The sequence below is a fragment of the Crotalus tigris genome, unplaced genomic scaffold, assembly GCF_016545835.1.
Source record: "Crotalus tigris isolate CLP2741 ecotype Arizona unplaced genomic scaffold, ASM1654583v1 scf7180000017551.9496454, whole genome shotgun sequence".
Classification (NCBI taxonomy): domain Eukaryota; kingdom Metazoa; phylum Chordata; class Lepidosauria; order Squamata; family Viperidae; genus Crotalus; species Crotalus tigris.
In genome coordinates this window covers 2,732,298-2,747,591 of record NW_024096469.1, presented here as the reverse complement: position 1 = coordinate 2,747,591, position 15,294 = coordinate 2,732,298, and the positions used below count along the sequence as shown (strand labels likewise).

At 37.2% G+C, this 15,294-nt stretch overlaps 1 protein-coding gene across 4 annotated transcripts in view; it reads right to left on the bottom strand.

Annotated features, from left to right (window-relative positions):
* GABRG2 (gamma-aminobutyric acid type A receptor subunit gamma2) overlaps positions 1 to 15,294 on the bottom strand; it is a 96,604-nt gene that overhangs the window by 61,912 nt on the left and 19,398 nt on the right. For all 4 annotated transcript variants that reach the window (XR_005556755.1, XM_039343705.1, XM_039343717.1 and 1 more), the window contains exon 2: positions 4,544 to 4,692. Coding sequence is in view for 3 of the 4 variants with exons in the window: in XM_039343705.1 (XP_039199639.1) it covers positions 4,544 to 4,692 (149 nt within the window). In the remaining variant the exon portion in view is untranslated. The remainder of the gene's footprint in view (positions 1 to 4,543; positions 4,693 to 15,294) is intronic.

Genomic DNA, 15,294 nt, shown 5'->3' with positions numbered 1-15,294 from the left:
CTGAAGTATGTGAAATATTATCTTTTTCGATCAGCAAACACAATATGAACATTGTAACACCATATAAATTAGTTTTTGCACTAAAAAAAGGGGGTTGGATTTTCATCCATCCACATTATTGCATAATAAATTATAATTAGAATTAATAATTATAAATAATCCTGATGTACCATTAATTAGATTAAAATCTAATATGTCTTGGTGGGATGGATTTTCATCCCATTTGTATTATTGCATAATTAATTAGAATTAATAATTATAATTAATAATCCTAATGTACCATTAATTAGACTACAATCTAACATGCTGGGATTTATATTTGATTGGGACTGCCTAGAGTTCAACATATGATTGGTGGCTATATGGCTGTTTTAATTAATTAAATAAATATTCAAAGATAATATTTTGTTTCTATAATCTCAGTCACATTATTCATTAACTTTCACAAATAGATATCAGTTTTGATTCACATGTACTTCTCTCTCTCGCTCAAAAAAAAAAAAAAAAATTGAAACTGAAGTCTTCCTTTCTCTGCTGCTCTCATTAACAGCATGACTCTCCCCTTGATACCAAACCATCAGGAAAACAGCCACCTCATATTTACTATCTTTTCCCTACTGTAACACTATATGGCACATTTTCTGCTAAACATGAACAAACTAGTCTCAACTTTTCAGTTCTGGACAAGCTGTCATCCATTTTCCTCCCTCGAGTGGCTTTTTAAAAATTTGGGATGGATTTTCTATAAAAATGTGAAGAGAGGTATTTACTCCTCTCATCACAGCAATTACCGCTTCTTGCCACTGAATTAAGGTAACTCAACCATAAATAAAATGTCTTCTTTGACCAATCCCTCATTTTCTTCAATGCATCATTTCATATTGTATTTCTGGCTCTTTCTCCACCTCCATTTCCTGAATCCCTGTTTCTCATATTCCCATCGTTACAATGAATTCTTCATTTAATAGAATAACTTTAACTAAATAATTATATAGAGCCTGCTTTACCTGAGCAAAAATCCTGAGTTTGAGAGCTGATTCTTCTAGCAGTTATCCAAGCAGTTTCATTTTCAGCTCTTATTGTACAAAACCTGCTCCCCAAGCTTCCACTAACAAGGACTTTAAAAGACAGCTTCCATCCCTCTAAATGACATCCAGTAAAGAAAAATAAAACCTCTCTGGTTGTTACTTTTTACAAGTTTTAGTTATATCATTAGGAAACTGTGCAGAAACTCAGGAACCGCATAACATAGATACAATAATAATATGAGGCAACACTAAGGTATTAATCTCAATCAGAATGAATCCCAGTGTCCACAATGGGCATTTGCCCTGAACTGAATCTTCTCTCATATCATCTATAAGCCTCCTTATAGGCACCATCCATTCCAAAAGCACAGTACATGTTTAAATAGCCCAGCTTTTTCCTCTTTGCAATTGTCTACACAGAGTCCCAAGGTAGGAGCTTTTTCATTCTTCTTCTGGCTCCTTCTTCTGGACTAGCCGTCACTCTGCTTAACAACTAATTCCTACAACACTGTCAAACTACTTAGTAAAGCTGAATTACTATGGTACTCGTCATCTTTCCTATTACCTGTCCTTATCTTCTTATGACTATAACTTTGTTGCTTGTATCTTACAATTTATATTGTTTTTAGTATCCTAGTATGATTTATGTTGTTTGCTTAGCTAGTATTCTATGAGTATCACTAAGTGTTGCATCTTATGATTTATGAAGAAGTGTTGTATTTTACAATTTATGATGAATGTATTTTCATGTTATTTATGATTATGATTATCACTATTACTTGTATGTACACTGAAAGCTTATGCACCGGAGAGAAATTCCTCATGTCCAACCACACTTGGCCAATAAAGAATTCTATTCTATTCTATTCTATTCTATTCTATTCTATTCTATTCTATTCTATTCTATTCTATTCTATTCTATTCTATTCTATTCTAAATCACTGTTTTCAATTTCTTCTCCTTTTGACCATCCAAATTACTTTACCCTATCCAAATCATTGGCTTGATTATGTCCCATTAAACTAGCACTGACTCCTAGAGACCAATCTGATCCTTCTGGTCTTCCACTGGTATACCTGATGGTGGTGTAATTGTCTGTCCACCTTGCTGTTGCTTGTCCTCTTTTTTTCCCTATCTTTCCCAGCATTATGGATATCACCAGAGAGTTAAGTCTTCACATAATGTAGCTGAAGTAGGATAATTTCAGCCTGGCCATTTGTGTCAAGTATGAACTCTGGGTTGATTTGTTCCATAATCTGTTTGTTTTCTTGGCTATCCCTGATACTCTCAGGAGTCTTCTCCAGCACCAGAGTAGTGTTAACACTCTTCCTAAACTGCTTCTTCTAAATCCAACTTTTGCTTCTACAGACTATCACAGGAAAAACAATTTACTGCATGATTGTGATATTAGTATTATTGACACATCCTGGCATCTTAATGTCTTTTTTTTACTCTATGACAGTGTTTCCCAAACTTGACAATTTTAAGGCATGTGGACTTCAACTCCCAGAATTCCACAGCCAGCGTTGCTGGCTGTGGAATTCTGGGAGTTGAAGTCCACATGCCTTAAAATTGTCAAGTTTGGGAAACACTGCTCTATGAGGTGCCAATCTATGGCACATTTCTTGGCTGATGATTGCAGGAGTTATCTACTACTTCATTTTCTTTGTCAAATCTAAGACTGTACCTGTTTCAATTAGTTTGGTCTTTATAGTTAATTTTAGTCCCATTTTTTTTCAATGTGTTCTTTGATTTTTATCATTGACAAGTCATTTATTTATTTTATACGTACATAAATAGATAAATACATTTTTAAAGCCTCCCATTTTACAGCAATGATTCTGGATGATGCACAGAGGATTAAAGTCAACAAATTACAATAAAATATAACAAATATACACACATGAATAGTTGAAACTTCTGGCTTTTTTTTCTCTACTGCTAACTCACTAGAAACTATTTCAACATCCCTACCCCTGCTGCAAATTTATCTTCGAAGTTCAGACAGTTGATCCCCAGAAGAGCATCCTGCTGCACAAAGAAGGGCTCATGTTTTGTTTTGTTTATCACATACTGATAAGTAGATTTTCTACAAACAAAGGTTCTTCCATCCTATTAGGATGGAGAAATTTTACTGCAACTTTACTGCAGCCAGTACTGGGTTGCAGTTAGTTCAGTTGACATTTACCAAAGAGCAGCAATGCAAGGTTCAAAAAGCACAATTAGATGTAAGAGACTCTCTACATTATTGCAGCTTATACAGTGGAAGACATGAGATGCTGACAGTGTTGAAGTAAATTCATGTGCCAGTCATACTGGCTTTGAACATAAAATGGGAGAAAGTGAAACTTTGTTCATTGCTTCAAGCAGTAAAAGATTCAAGCTCATCCCATTCTCATGTGTTTTGCATTGACTAATGGTTGTTACATTAGGATGGTTATTAATCATTTCCTGGTTTCTTCTGTTACTTACATCTTTTTGGAACAGATTACTATAACAGTTCCTGTTTATCATCTGAGAGGCACCTTATTCTGTTCTTGGTGACTTCTCTGGAAAATCTGGTTGAGCAATTTGTTATGATCATGTTATTTCACTAACATAGGCTTCCCATGGCTGTCAGGGCAAATGCACAATGCTAATGCACTGTTTTCTTGACAACTTTAGAATGGATTGTTTGTTTATTTTTTAATAAAAATGACTTCATTTTAAAGCCAAGGTGGTGCAGTAATTAGAATGTAGTACTGCAGGCCAACTCTGTCCACTGCCAGGAGTTTGATCCTGACTGGCTCAAGATTGATTTAGTCTTCCATCTTTCTGAGGTCAGGAAAATGAGGACCAAGATTGTTGGGGCAATATGCTGACTCTGTAAACTGATTGGAAAATGTTATAAATGTTATAAAGTTCTATGTAACAGTATATAAGTCTACGTGCTATTGCTATTGCTAATGCTAAAGCTGACTTTATTTTTTCCACACACTGCTGCATGATCAACACAATCTTCTTTTTGTCATGATTCTTTATTCTCTTCTATCCCAGACTTTGTTATTTTAGTCTAATACCACTGAAAGCATGTTGTTAAATTCAATTAAATGTTTCCCTGCATAGAGCATCTTTTGCAAAGATACAGCCTGACCAGTTAAGTCCAGGTTCTATGGTTTCAGCCATGAACAATATCAGCCTTATTTGATACTGTTCAATGGAAATACAAACTGTTCAGAATGCTATAATATCCTTCTCAAACTTATACCTTGACATTGAAGTCAATTCCAACTTTACTGTTCAGACACAAGATCCTTAGATCAACGAGTGAAAAGCAACATGTGTACCATAAGATGCTATTAATATTTTAAAATCACTGTGAGCTGTAACATTTTAAAGGTTATAATAGATACAAAGGTATTAAAGAAAACAATGGTTTTTAACAAAAGATACTGATTGCCAAAAATTGCATAGATAACATTTTCCCCTTCTCCATCTAATTACCTTTAAAGTAAATAAATAAACAACATTCTCACCTCCTATATCTGGTCTCAGTTTGTTGTCATACCCCTCCAGCAGGCCATTTAAAATGAGGGTAACATCACTCTCATGTACTTTGGGAGTCAACACCCAGGTTTTGTTGGTAGTATAATCTTCATAATCATCATCACTTTTTTGGCTAGTACTGTTTAGAGAAAAAAAAAATAAAGGAAAAGAGCACTGGAGTCATTTACCTGGAGAAGATCAAAATTAAGTTCCTTGACATCTCCATAGGAATCCATCACGACTACAAACGCCCCACCCCCTTTTTAAATGATAGCAGTTCTGAATATATCTCTCTGTGTATATTCATATATACGTGACTATGAAGAAAAATATGTATGGCCCAATCCATGCCTTTAAAAGTATGATCTGTCTACAAAGTTAATACATAACAGCATTCCATTTACCCCCATCTAGCCTTCCGTCCTGCTTGGTTAGCTATCACTAGCATCAGCACTGTGCAATTCTTTTCCATATAATCACATAAATTAGATTTTCAAGTATCTCTGATAACTTCAGTGCATCTTATTCTGTTTTATCCAAAACCTCAATAAAAAATTCAGGTTTACAACTTTTATTAATCATTTTATGAGCTAGAAAATCTCTACTCATACAGATGCCGGCAAAACCCATTTAAGTCATCATTGTTTACTGGCTCCTTAGCCCTTAAGATGTTGGCTATTTTTTGATCAGTGCCAAACGAAAGCTTGGCAGCTTTTAGTAAAGTATATTTTTATATTTATACTCTCCTGGTGTTCGTATTTTATTTGTACCATATATATATATTTGTTTTCTGAGGTTTTCGCGGGTATTTGTATATAGGTCTTTGGTTGTTCGGGTTTTCTCCCGCGTAAAATTGGAAGTGTCTTGGCAACGTTTCGACGAAGTCACATTCGTCATCTTCAGGCTGGTGTTTTTAGCTTCTTGCTTTGAGCAGCAATGTGTGGTTTTAGCTGTTTCTTCCTTTTAACTGCCAGTGAGGGTATGAACTGATTGGATGGGAGCTTGGCTGTGTTCTGATTGGGTGGAGGTGTGTTCTGAATGGTTAGGGGCTTGGCTGTGCTCTGATTGGCTGGGGGAGTGTTCTGTTTGGTTGTGCTCAGGTTAGTCTGAGTTGCAGAGGGGTTTAAGATTTTGGGGTTAGGGAGTCGTTTGTCAATAAGGGCAGGTTTCCAAATGGCTGGTAGGCGGGAGGTATCATCTCGCTTGTTCATGCTGTGTGGGCGTTTTTCTATCTCGATGGCTTCTCTGATTATTCTGTTATTAAAATGTTCACTTTTGGCAATGGTTCTGGTATTTTTAAAGTCAATTTCATGTCCTGTGGCTTTAAGGTGTTGGACCAGGGAAGATGTTGGTTCCTCTTTTTTGACTGAGTTCTTATGTTCTTCAATGCGTGCACTTATTCTTCTGTTGGTTTGTCCGATGTATATGGTGGGACAAGTGGTGCATGGGATTTCGTATACTCCTTGATTTTCTAATTCAATTTTATCTTTGGGGTTTCTAAGGATGGTGGATATTTTTCTGTTTGTGCAGAATGCTGTTTTGATGTTGTGTTTATGAAGGAAACGTCGCCAAGACACTTCCAATTTTACGTGGGAGAAAACCCGAACAACCAAAGACCTACTATATATATATATATATATATATATATATATATATATGTATATGTATATATGTATATATATATATATATATATATATATATATATATATATATATATATATATATATATATATGTCTTAGCGTATTCAGGTCTTTTCCTGTGTAAGATTGAGAGTATCTTGCCGACGTTTCAATGAGGTCCCACTCATCATCTTCAGGCTGGGGTCTTCAGCTTCGTGCTTGTGCGAGCAAAGTGTGATCGGAGCTGCCGTCTCTCTATAAATGTTGGTGGGGGTGTGTGGAGTGCTGACTTAGTTGCTGTAGGTAGGTTGGTTGGCTGTGTTGGAGTTATTGTTTGCAGATTGTTCGGCTGTTTCGTAACATCCTGAGTAGCTGAGGTGCTGGCTGTGTGCCCATTAGTTTTTGTGTTGTAACGACCTAAGTAATGGATTGTGTGATGACCTTCTGAGATCTAGTGTAGTGATATCCTGAGTTCTGTGTTACAACATCCTGGGTGGTTGGCTGTGTTGTAATATACTGAGCTTTAGCGTTGTAACCTCCTGAGTTCTGTGATGTGATGTCCAGAGCAGAAGGCTGTGATGTGACATTCTGGGCTTTCGTTTGGCTCCGAGTTTGCAGTCTAGCTCTGTGTTTATGACATGTGTCCGTTTGCTTAGTGTGAGGGTCGGAGGGAGGTGCAGCAGCTGGTGATGTTGTCATGGTTTGGCTTCTGGATGGTGGTTGCATTTCATCTGAGGGATGGGTTTGGGCTTAGGTTTGGGTCTGGTGAGGGTGAATGGTGGTGGTATGCTGTGTAGTTCTGGGTCCGGTGTCAGTTTTCGTGGCTAGGACTTGTTTGTTGATTAGGGCTAGTTTCCAGGTGTATGGTAGGCAGGAGGTATCGCCATGTTTATTCATGTTGTGGGGGTGTTTTTCTATTTCGATGGCTTCCATAATTATTCTCTTGTTGTGGTGTTCAGTTTTGGAGATTAGTTTGGTTCCTTCAAAATCAATTTCATATCCTGTAGCTTTAAAGTGCTGGAAGAGGGAGGAAGTTTTTTCTTCTTTTCTGACTGCGTTCTTGTGTTCTGCAATGCATGCATTTATTCTCCTGTTAGTTTGTCCAATGTATGTAGCTGGGCATATTTTGCATGATATTTCATAGACTCCTTGGTTTTCTAACTGGATCATGTCTTTGGGGTTTCTTAAGATGTTGGCTATTTTTTGATCAGTGCCAAAGGCTGTCTTGATATTGTGTTTGTGGAGAATTTTGCTGATTTTACCTGTGGTGCCTTTGATGTAGAGGAGGAGGACAATGTTGTTGTACTGTTCTATGTCTCGGTTCTTGGGGGGTGTTTCCCTTTGGATTAGGTTGGTAATAATATTTCTTTGGAATCTGTTGGAGATTAATATGTTTGTGAGAGTGTGTTCAGTTTTCAGGTGGTTTTTGTTGGCTAGGCGTTTGGTTCTGGAGATGAGGGTCTTGGCTACGGAGTTGATCTGTGCAGGGTGGTGATGGGATTGTGCGTTTAAGTAGCAATGGAGTGTGTTTTTTTCCGGTAGATGGTGTTCCTAGGGAGCCATTGGGTTTTTTGTAGATTAGGACATCCAGAAAGGGGAATTGGTTGTTAGCTTCCATTTCCACCGTGAATTGTATTTTGGGGTGTAGGCTAATCTACAAAAGTATTATATTCTATAATACTCCACTGTCTGTGAGACTCATTTGATCACTTCACTGCTGAATATATTTATTAAAACAAATAGTAAATATAATAATTGGAATAATAGGAATGAGTTGTTTGACATAAGCAAGATACAACTGATATCACTGATATTTATAGTGTGTAAGCAAACTCAGAACAGATGTTTAGCAAGGTACTGTAATCAAAGTCAAAAATCTTTAAAACTTGAAAAAATGCATTTTAATCCTCCATTATTGAAAGCTTTTTATACAACACAATCTATCACTGAGTTAAAATAATAGACAAGATACCAAACATAGTACATTTGTAACAAAGTGGATAGCTGGATAAGGAACAGTTGATAGGTTGGATTTTTTTCTAGTCTTATTTGCATATCTTTGAAAAAAGTTTATGATGTTATTTTAAAATATATCACTATAATGCAATGGTTTTTATAACTTTAATGGAAGAATTATTTTTCATTTTAAAACAAAGGTTATCCAATATACACTTTATGACACATGACAAAATAAAACTCATTCATATCTCAGTAACTAAACTGCAAAAAAAATGCATTTTAATCCTTCATTATTAAAGGCTTCTTATACAACACAACCTACCTCTGAGTTAAGATAACATACAAGATACAAGACTTATAGTTAGCAAAATGGACAACTGGGTAAATAAAAAGTTACACATAATTAGAAGCACTCTACAATAGAGGTAAAATAATATATACAATTTTAAGGCTCTGCATTGATATAATTGGAAACAACAATAATATATGGCAATGGGCTTTTATAAATGCGTTTATAGTAAACCCAGTGTATTTCTATAGACATGCTTTAGGAAGTGCCACATATCAGGTCAATGGAAAGTTCTAACTTGCTATCGAAACAAAGCCTTTGGATAAATAAGGACTCTTTTAACATAATTAGAGAGAGAGAGAGAGAGAGAGAGACAGGTTCCAGCACAAGTCCAAAAGCTTGGAAGACTAAACCTCTGGTCCCGATGACCAATCCAGACTGGAGCTTGCAAAAGTGAAAATACCTAACCAATTTTGAATTATCTCAAAAAAGCTCATCTAAACTGGATGAGAGACCACCAGCAAAAACCCAAATCTATAAGCTAGACATGGAAATCAAAAAATACCCCTGCAGAAGGAGTAAGAAACCACTTGCATCTGTTGCCCAACAAAGCTACGTGACAGATGTGTCCATGAAATTGCCTGGTATCAACTTTGATTGAAGAAAATCTTTACCTTTGGGATTTGCTGTGCAACTTTAGCACAGAGGAGAGAACTTCAGCATAATCCTGTGCTTTCATCCCATCAACCCATATACTGATTACAGGTGTAAACAGCAATAGTGCCCATTTGTACAAAGTAGAATCTTTTTCACTGGGAGGAGTGCAGATGAGAGCTAGGAAGTGAAAGATGAAGCTTTTCCTTCCCAGGTACTAGGATTTTGATCATTCAGGAAAGAAAAATAATAATAATTGCCATGGATAATAAATAGTTTGATCATTAAGTCCCAAAGTATAAGATACTTAAAGATTGTTGAATGTCAGTCCTGTATCATCCCATAAATGCCTGGGAAGAAGAAAAATATATAAAGAATTCTGCATATCTTCTTCTTTCTGCATATTTTCATCTTCTAAGGACTTTTCAGACATTCAGAAAGAATACACAAGGCTGGCATTTTGGTCCTGTGTGCAGATATTTCCTTCAAAAGTATAATGGAGTGTTTCAGATCATAGTACTGGCTTAACTAAAACCACTTTGAAGTCTACACGGGGAACTCTCTGTATAAAAGTCTCTATGTACGTTCTATGGAAAACCTATAGATGTCCGTTCCAGGTTTGGCTATGATCAGAATGGAGCAATTGGTGTTGTTCCCATGTGCTACCTAACAGATGGGCTTTGTCCAGTGGCAGAAAGAGACAATCCTGCTTTATCTACAATCCTGCTTCATATGTGAAGAACAATAAGTAGGGTTTACCTGTCCAAACACATAGCAAACTGGAGGTGAGCATTTGCATGTACTAACAAGCACAGATATGTAGTAATTTGAAATAAACAAGGAATACTGACATAGGATTATATACAAATTCATCACTGTCTCCCCAAAGTGAGGGAACTCACAGAATGAATGAATGGGTTTGTATAATCTATAAGCATCAAATATAGAAAGCCAGTGTGAAAATGTGTTTATAGAGTTCTGGAGTAAGAATAGGAAAGCCATGACTCTCAATAGTGGAAGCTAATTAGGTGATTTTAACCATTGTCTATCAGCCCAACTTACCTCAGAAAGTTGTTGTTGGGATAAAAGTGGAAGAGGAATGTTGTAAGTGCTGTATCGTGAGCACTTAAAGAAAACATACAGTATCAGTCTAATGAATAAATAAAAGAAGTATTTCTGTGAGAAGTTAACAGCTACTAAAAACTCTTGTAAAGCCCCAAATGAGGCAGTATGTGATATATTTATTACTAGAACAAATACTGAATTTTGCTTCTGAAGCTATGGCATTGATACAGGATGGAAAGGTTTTCTCTTGGTGTTTAGGAGCTATATATAATTCTTTCAAAGCTGAGGAGTACAATGATCAGTGCAGTTGTTATGTCCTGAGCCTGCTAAAGCATTCACCAGGCTCAGAAATGTTGCAAAGGGTCCCAGGCAGACCAAAAGCTGCCTGGGATCAGACTGGCTGTCTCCAGCCTTGCGCACATGCACAAGATGGGAAACAGCCTCTGCAATCATTGGTTGATGTTGTCCAGGGATAGGACACTATAAAAGGTCTGCGAGCCATTTTTGCAGTTTTGAAGGCTTGTTGTTACACAATGTGTCTCCTCTTAATGCCTCCAATCTGCAAACATAACAGCAGTAACACAAAATTTCCAGGGGGTTTACAATTTCTTGAAATATGAATGTTATGATGATCATCCCAAGACAGGAGGAGGACCAAAAAAAAAGATTCAAGCAAAAGAAAAGCCTCACTAAATGACTGTCTTCTTTTTTAGAAGGTATGCCATTTTGTGCAAATGTTAACATATGGCTTATAGTAAATCGTATAAGCATGTTTTATCTAAAATTGCACCATCAACATTGAAGACTTCTATTCTCGGTTCAAATAGCAGAATGTGCTTGGGTGGCTGTAGAGACAGCTTCCTTCTCCCATTTTTTGTCATATGGTTCAAATGACATGATGAAAAGAATTCATGCAGTGCATTAATAGCTTTCTGCAGGAAAATGCATGTACAAACAGAGCCAAACCATGACATGGACTGAGTGGTTTCCCATAATCAAAAAACTCTATGCGACTAAAATGGTATCAAACATATCCTGCCCTCAGCATCTCCCCCCACACTGTAATTAAAAACCATTTCAAATTAAAATGGGCAGTGGTTTGGTTCTGTTTTGTTTGAAAGATAAGGAGTATTTTTTTTAGCAATCTATATAAATGTGGATCACAAACTTGAAGTATTTGTGCAAGAAATGGGCAAAATTTGAGAGGGATCCTTGCAGGGACTGCAACGTTAGAATAAACAACACACCAAAGAAAATCTAAAGAACAGAAATGGATGATAGATGTGGAACAAATCACACAGGGCAGTATTTAGTCACCAGTTTTGTTTTGGGTTTTTTTTTTCAAGCAAAGATCCTATGCTATCTCCTTCTAAGTCTCACAAAATCCACTGAAATCTCTTTACTTCCTAAGATTACTGTCAAAAAGCATTGTCCATGATCCAAAGCATTGATTGGAGAGCAATGAGAGTTATTCTCTGCCTTAAGTCCCCAAAACTTAGTACTATATAATAAGCTTGGAGAAAAATGAAACAACTTTTGTGGACTCAGTGTTCTCATCTTTCTGTTCTTCCAAATGCCAAATCATGAACATGACTACCTGATAATAACTCAGATCAGCTAGTTGGATAGTGTTGACATTGATTGACAACAATTTTTATGATCACTAGCAGAAGCTTTCCAAGCCCTATATCAGAGACTGAAGACAGTATCTTCTGTGTTCAAAGCTGCTGTTTTGCTACTGAGTTGTTTGCCACTATTGAAACAGGAGCTATTCCTGTTGCTCATAGTTCCACAAAGATCACCCTGCCATTTTAGTTTGCAAAACTTACATCTTATTGCTTATAATACTAGAAGGTAGATTCAAAAAGAATATTGGAAAAATATTCTACAGTCCAGCAAGTCTTTCTTTTGCCAGGTAGATAACAGCCCATGCCACATTAGGTCATCATTTCAGAGATATTTCTTACCTAAACAGAGAAACAGAATGACCACTGCACTTCATCTTCCTGCCAGCTTCTCCATTGAGTTTCCTTGTGGGAAGCTGGCAGGGAGCATCAGAAATCTTCCTTCCTTCCTTCCTTCCTTCCTTCCTTCCTTCCTTCCTTCCTTCCTTCCTTCTCTGTCATTCTACATTATCTTCCTTCCTTTCTTTCCTCTCTCCCTAGATTTCCTGTTAGTCTCCCCACTTACTTTGTATTTGGGGAGATTGTGGAGAGAAGTGGGAAATGGAGAAGCCATCAGAAGGGTGGAAGCCCAAGTCCAGCAGGCAGGTAAGTGGCTGTTGCCAATAGAGGAGGAAACAAGGAAGTGTATAGGAGGTGGATTGGATTGGTTCATGGGTTGCTTGAGAGGTGCTGCATGGGAAATGCTGCATGGGTTGGAGAGGACACGCTGGAGTCAGCATAGGTCCAGAAGAGTACATGGGGGTGGTGAGGTGTGTGAGAGGTATCATGCGGGTCAATGAGGATGCATAGGGTGGCATTGTTGCTCAAAAAGTGTGAAGGAGAGATTGTGGATATGTGTGAAAGATTCCACATTAATTGGGAATGAGGTGAGTGTCAGGAAGTGTGCCAGGAGTGCTTGGGAGTGCAGGTTACGGAAAGTATGTAGGAAGGTGATCTGGTTCAGAATGTGTGCATCGGGGTGTGCCCAAGAGTTGCCCTATGAGTTTGAGAAAGTACGTGGGGGGGGGGGCAGGAATTAGGGAGTGTGTGTAGAGGTATGTAAAAGGTCCCACATGAAACAGGTGAGGTGCACAATGCAGATAAGGTGCAACAGACATAGTGATGTATGTGAAGAAGGGTCCACAAGGGTTCCTATCTCCCTGTTCTTCCCTTCCTCCCTTCCTGCCTCCCTTCCCAGCAGGCAGGCAAGTGGCTCCTGCTGGGTGGGAGAGAGAGCAAGTTATTTCAAGAGTGGCTGGGAAACTGTCATGGAACATTCAAAATGAACTTCATTTTGGCAGAGTTGAAACAGCAGCAGCCTGGCAGCACTAAAGCAGTCATGACTTTCTCAATTTTCAGTCCCTTGGGAGACATGGGTCCCAGATTTTGGACAGATTGTGTAAGTTAACGCATTTGAGGTATCTTGGTTCAGAAATTGCTGCCCTGTGATGCACTATTTTGTCTAGTTTAAGGATAATGGAACAAGAATTTTAATAGTATAGATGTCATGGTTCTAACAGAGACAAATAAATTAGAACTCCGAGGCTTGAAAATTCCTCAGAGAACATGTTTATTAATTACAAAGTATTGGCACGATCAAAAGTGAAACCAAATCTGAAATTCCCACTAAAAATTTCCCAGTTATAAAGTATAATGTCCCACCCACAAAACTATGCCATCACTACGTTCCCTAATACATTCATTTGGCAGGCAGTTTAATACAACACCCAGTCCCTGTTCACGGGATCAATAGATGACCTTGGTTCCCATGGGACAGAAGATTATTATGACTAGTGAAGCACCTCGGCAAGCATCCCCTCCCTCCGTCCTATGTGACAACTTAGAATGAAGAGAAAGATGGCTGCAGCCAGGCTCGTTATAAAATCGACAATAGACAGCAATCTCAGCAATAAGTTTCCCTCCTTTTCTGGAAGCATTTTTCAGGAATTCTAAACACGTGAAGAGAGCCCATCTGATCTTTATCAACTGCATCTTTAACAATATCCCTTTATCAACTGCATCTTCCCTTCACCTTTCCTGGATTTGTAATTTTGCATTCCTTGCCTATTTTGCACCTCCTGAACTTACATTAGTAAGAGGTCTGTTTCCCAAACATAGGAATCATAATATGATTCAGTCAATATTGTTTCCCTTCTTTTTCTTTTTTTCTATATTCTTTCCCTTTCCTTTGCTTTTTGATTTAAACTAAGGAAATATGAATATCACCAGTTATGATCTATTAGGTACATAAAAAACTGTAATTTTGGTCCTTTTTTTAAAAAAAGCTTCTTACATTGATGAAATCTATGGTCTTGAATAGGCGTGAAAAAGCTGTCAGACTTGTAAAATGCATACAAATGACCATGATATCGGCTATAATGCTTGGAGACATTCCAGTATTTCGACTTAGACATGCTTAGAATCAGACGTAGTACTGTGCCTGAAATTCACAATCTGTATAGAGGAGGATGAGGGGCAGATTGATGGGAATTTCATGCTTTTCTCATTTGTTCCTCCCCACCAAAATAATGCGGATTATCCATGTGCAAAGTGGATTTGATGTGCTTTGCTAAGAAGTTTCACACTGCAAAGATGATGCAGTGATTCTTATCGAGGTGAAAAGATAGATGCAGTGCACCTGCGTAAAGGCTTTTGCATTGTGTCATTGCTCCTCTGAGTCTCCAGCACTTAATCTGGTTGAGGCTTCTGCAAAGGTTTGTCACTCAAACCTCATGAAAGAAAAAAAATTCTCATAGATCTGCCCATCTTGACTGAAATGAGCTACCGGAATGATAGATGTTAAGTCAGAAATCAAGGCTGGCATAGGCCAAGGAAGAGGGAGAATGAATTTCTTCTGTTTAATCTAGCAAATATCTGTCATTTTCAGTCAACTACTTAAACTAGAGATTCTCGGTTGTGAATCAGGATTTTCTGGGCTGACTGTAAGTTTAAAAAGAGGAACTTGCATTACATTACATTTAAAAAAATCCTCTTCTTTTTTTCCTATTTCTTTTAGTTTTTTTTCTTTCTGTACTTTTTCTTTTTTTTTCTTTATTTTTCCTTTCTTTCCTGCTTTTACCTCTATATTAATTTGTCTTATATTTTATATCCTTGTAAAACTTTTAATATAAATTATTTTAAATTTATGCAGTCTTATGCAGGCAAAATGGAAGCATTTGCTGCTATGGTTCCCTGCCAGACTTACATGGTAGTTCAGACAAGGAACACATTCAAAAGTACTATCCCTAACTTTAAAAGAAACTTGCAAGTCTGAAAGTACATCCCTTTGCCCTTTATAATAATAATAATCTTTATTGATTAACCCTTGGGCCATATCAAAGTGCAAAGTTCCAGCAACAAAACATTACCAAATTTTGATAAAAGCAATTTAAAATGAACTTTGCTAAAATACAGTTTAAAATGAAATTAGAGCAAAATACAGTCTAAAATGAAATTAAAATTGAGTCCCCCCCCCTTTATAGTCCAACA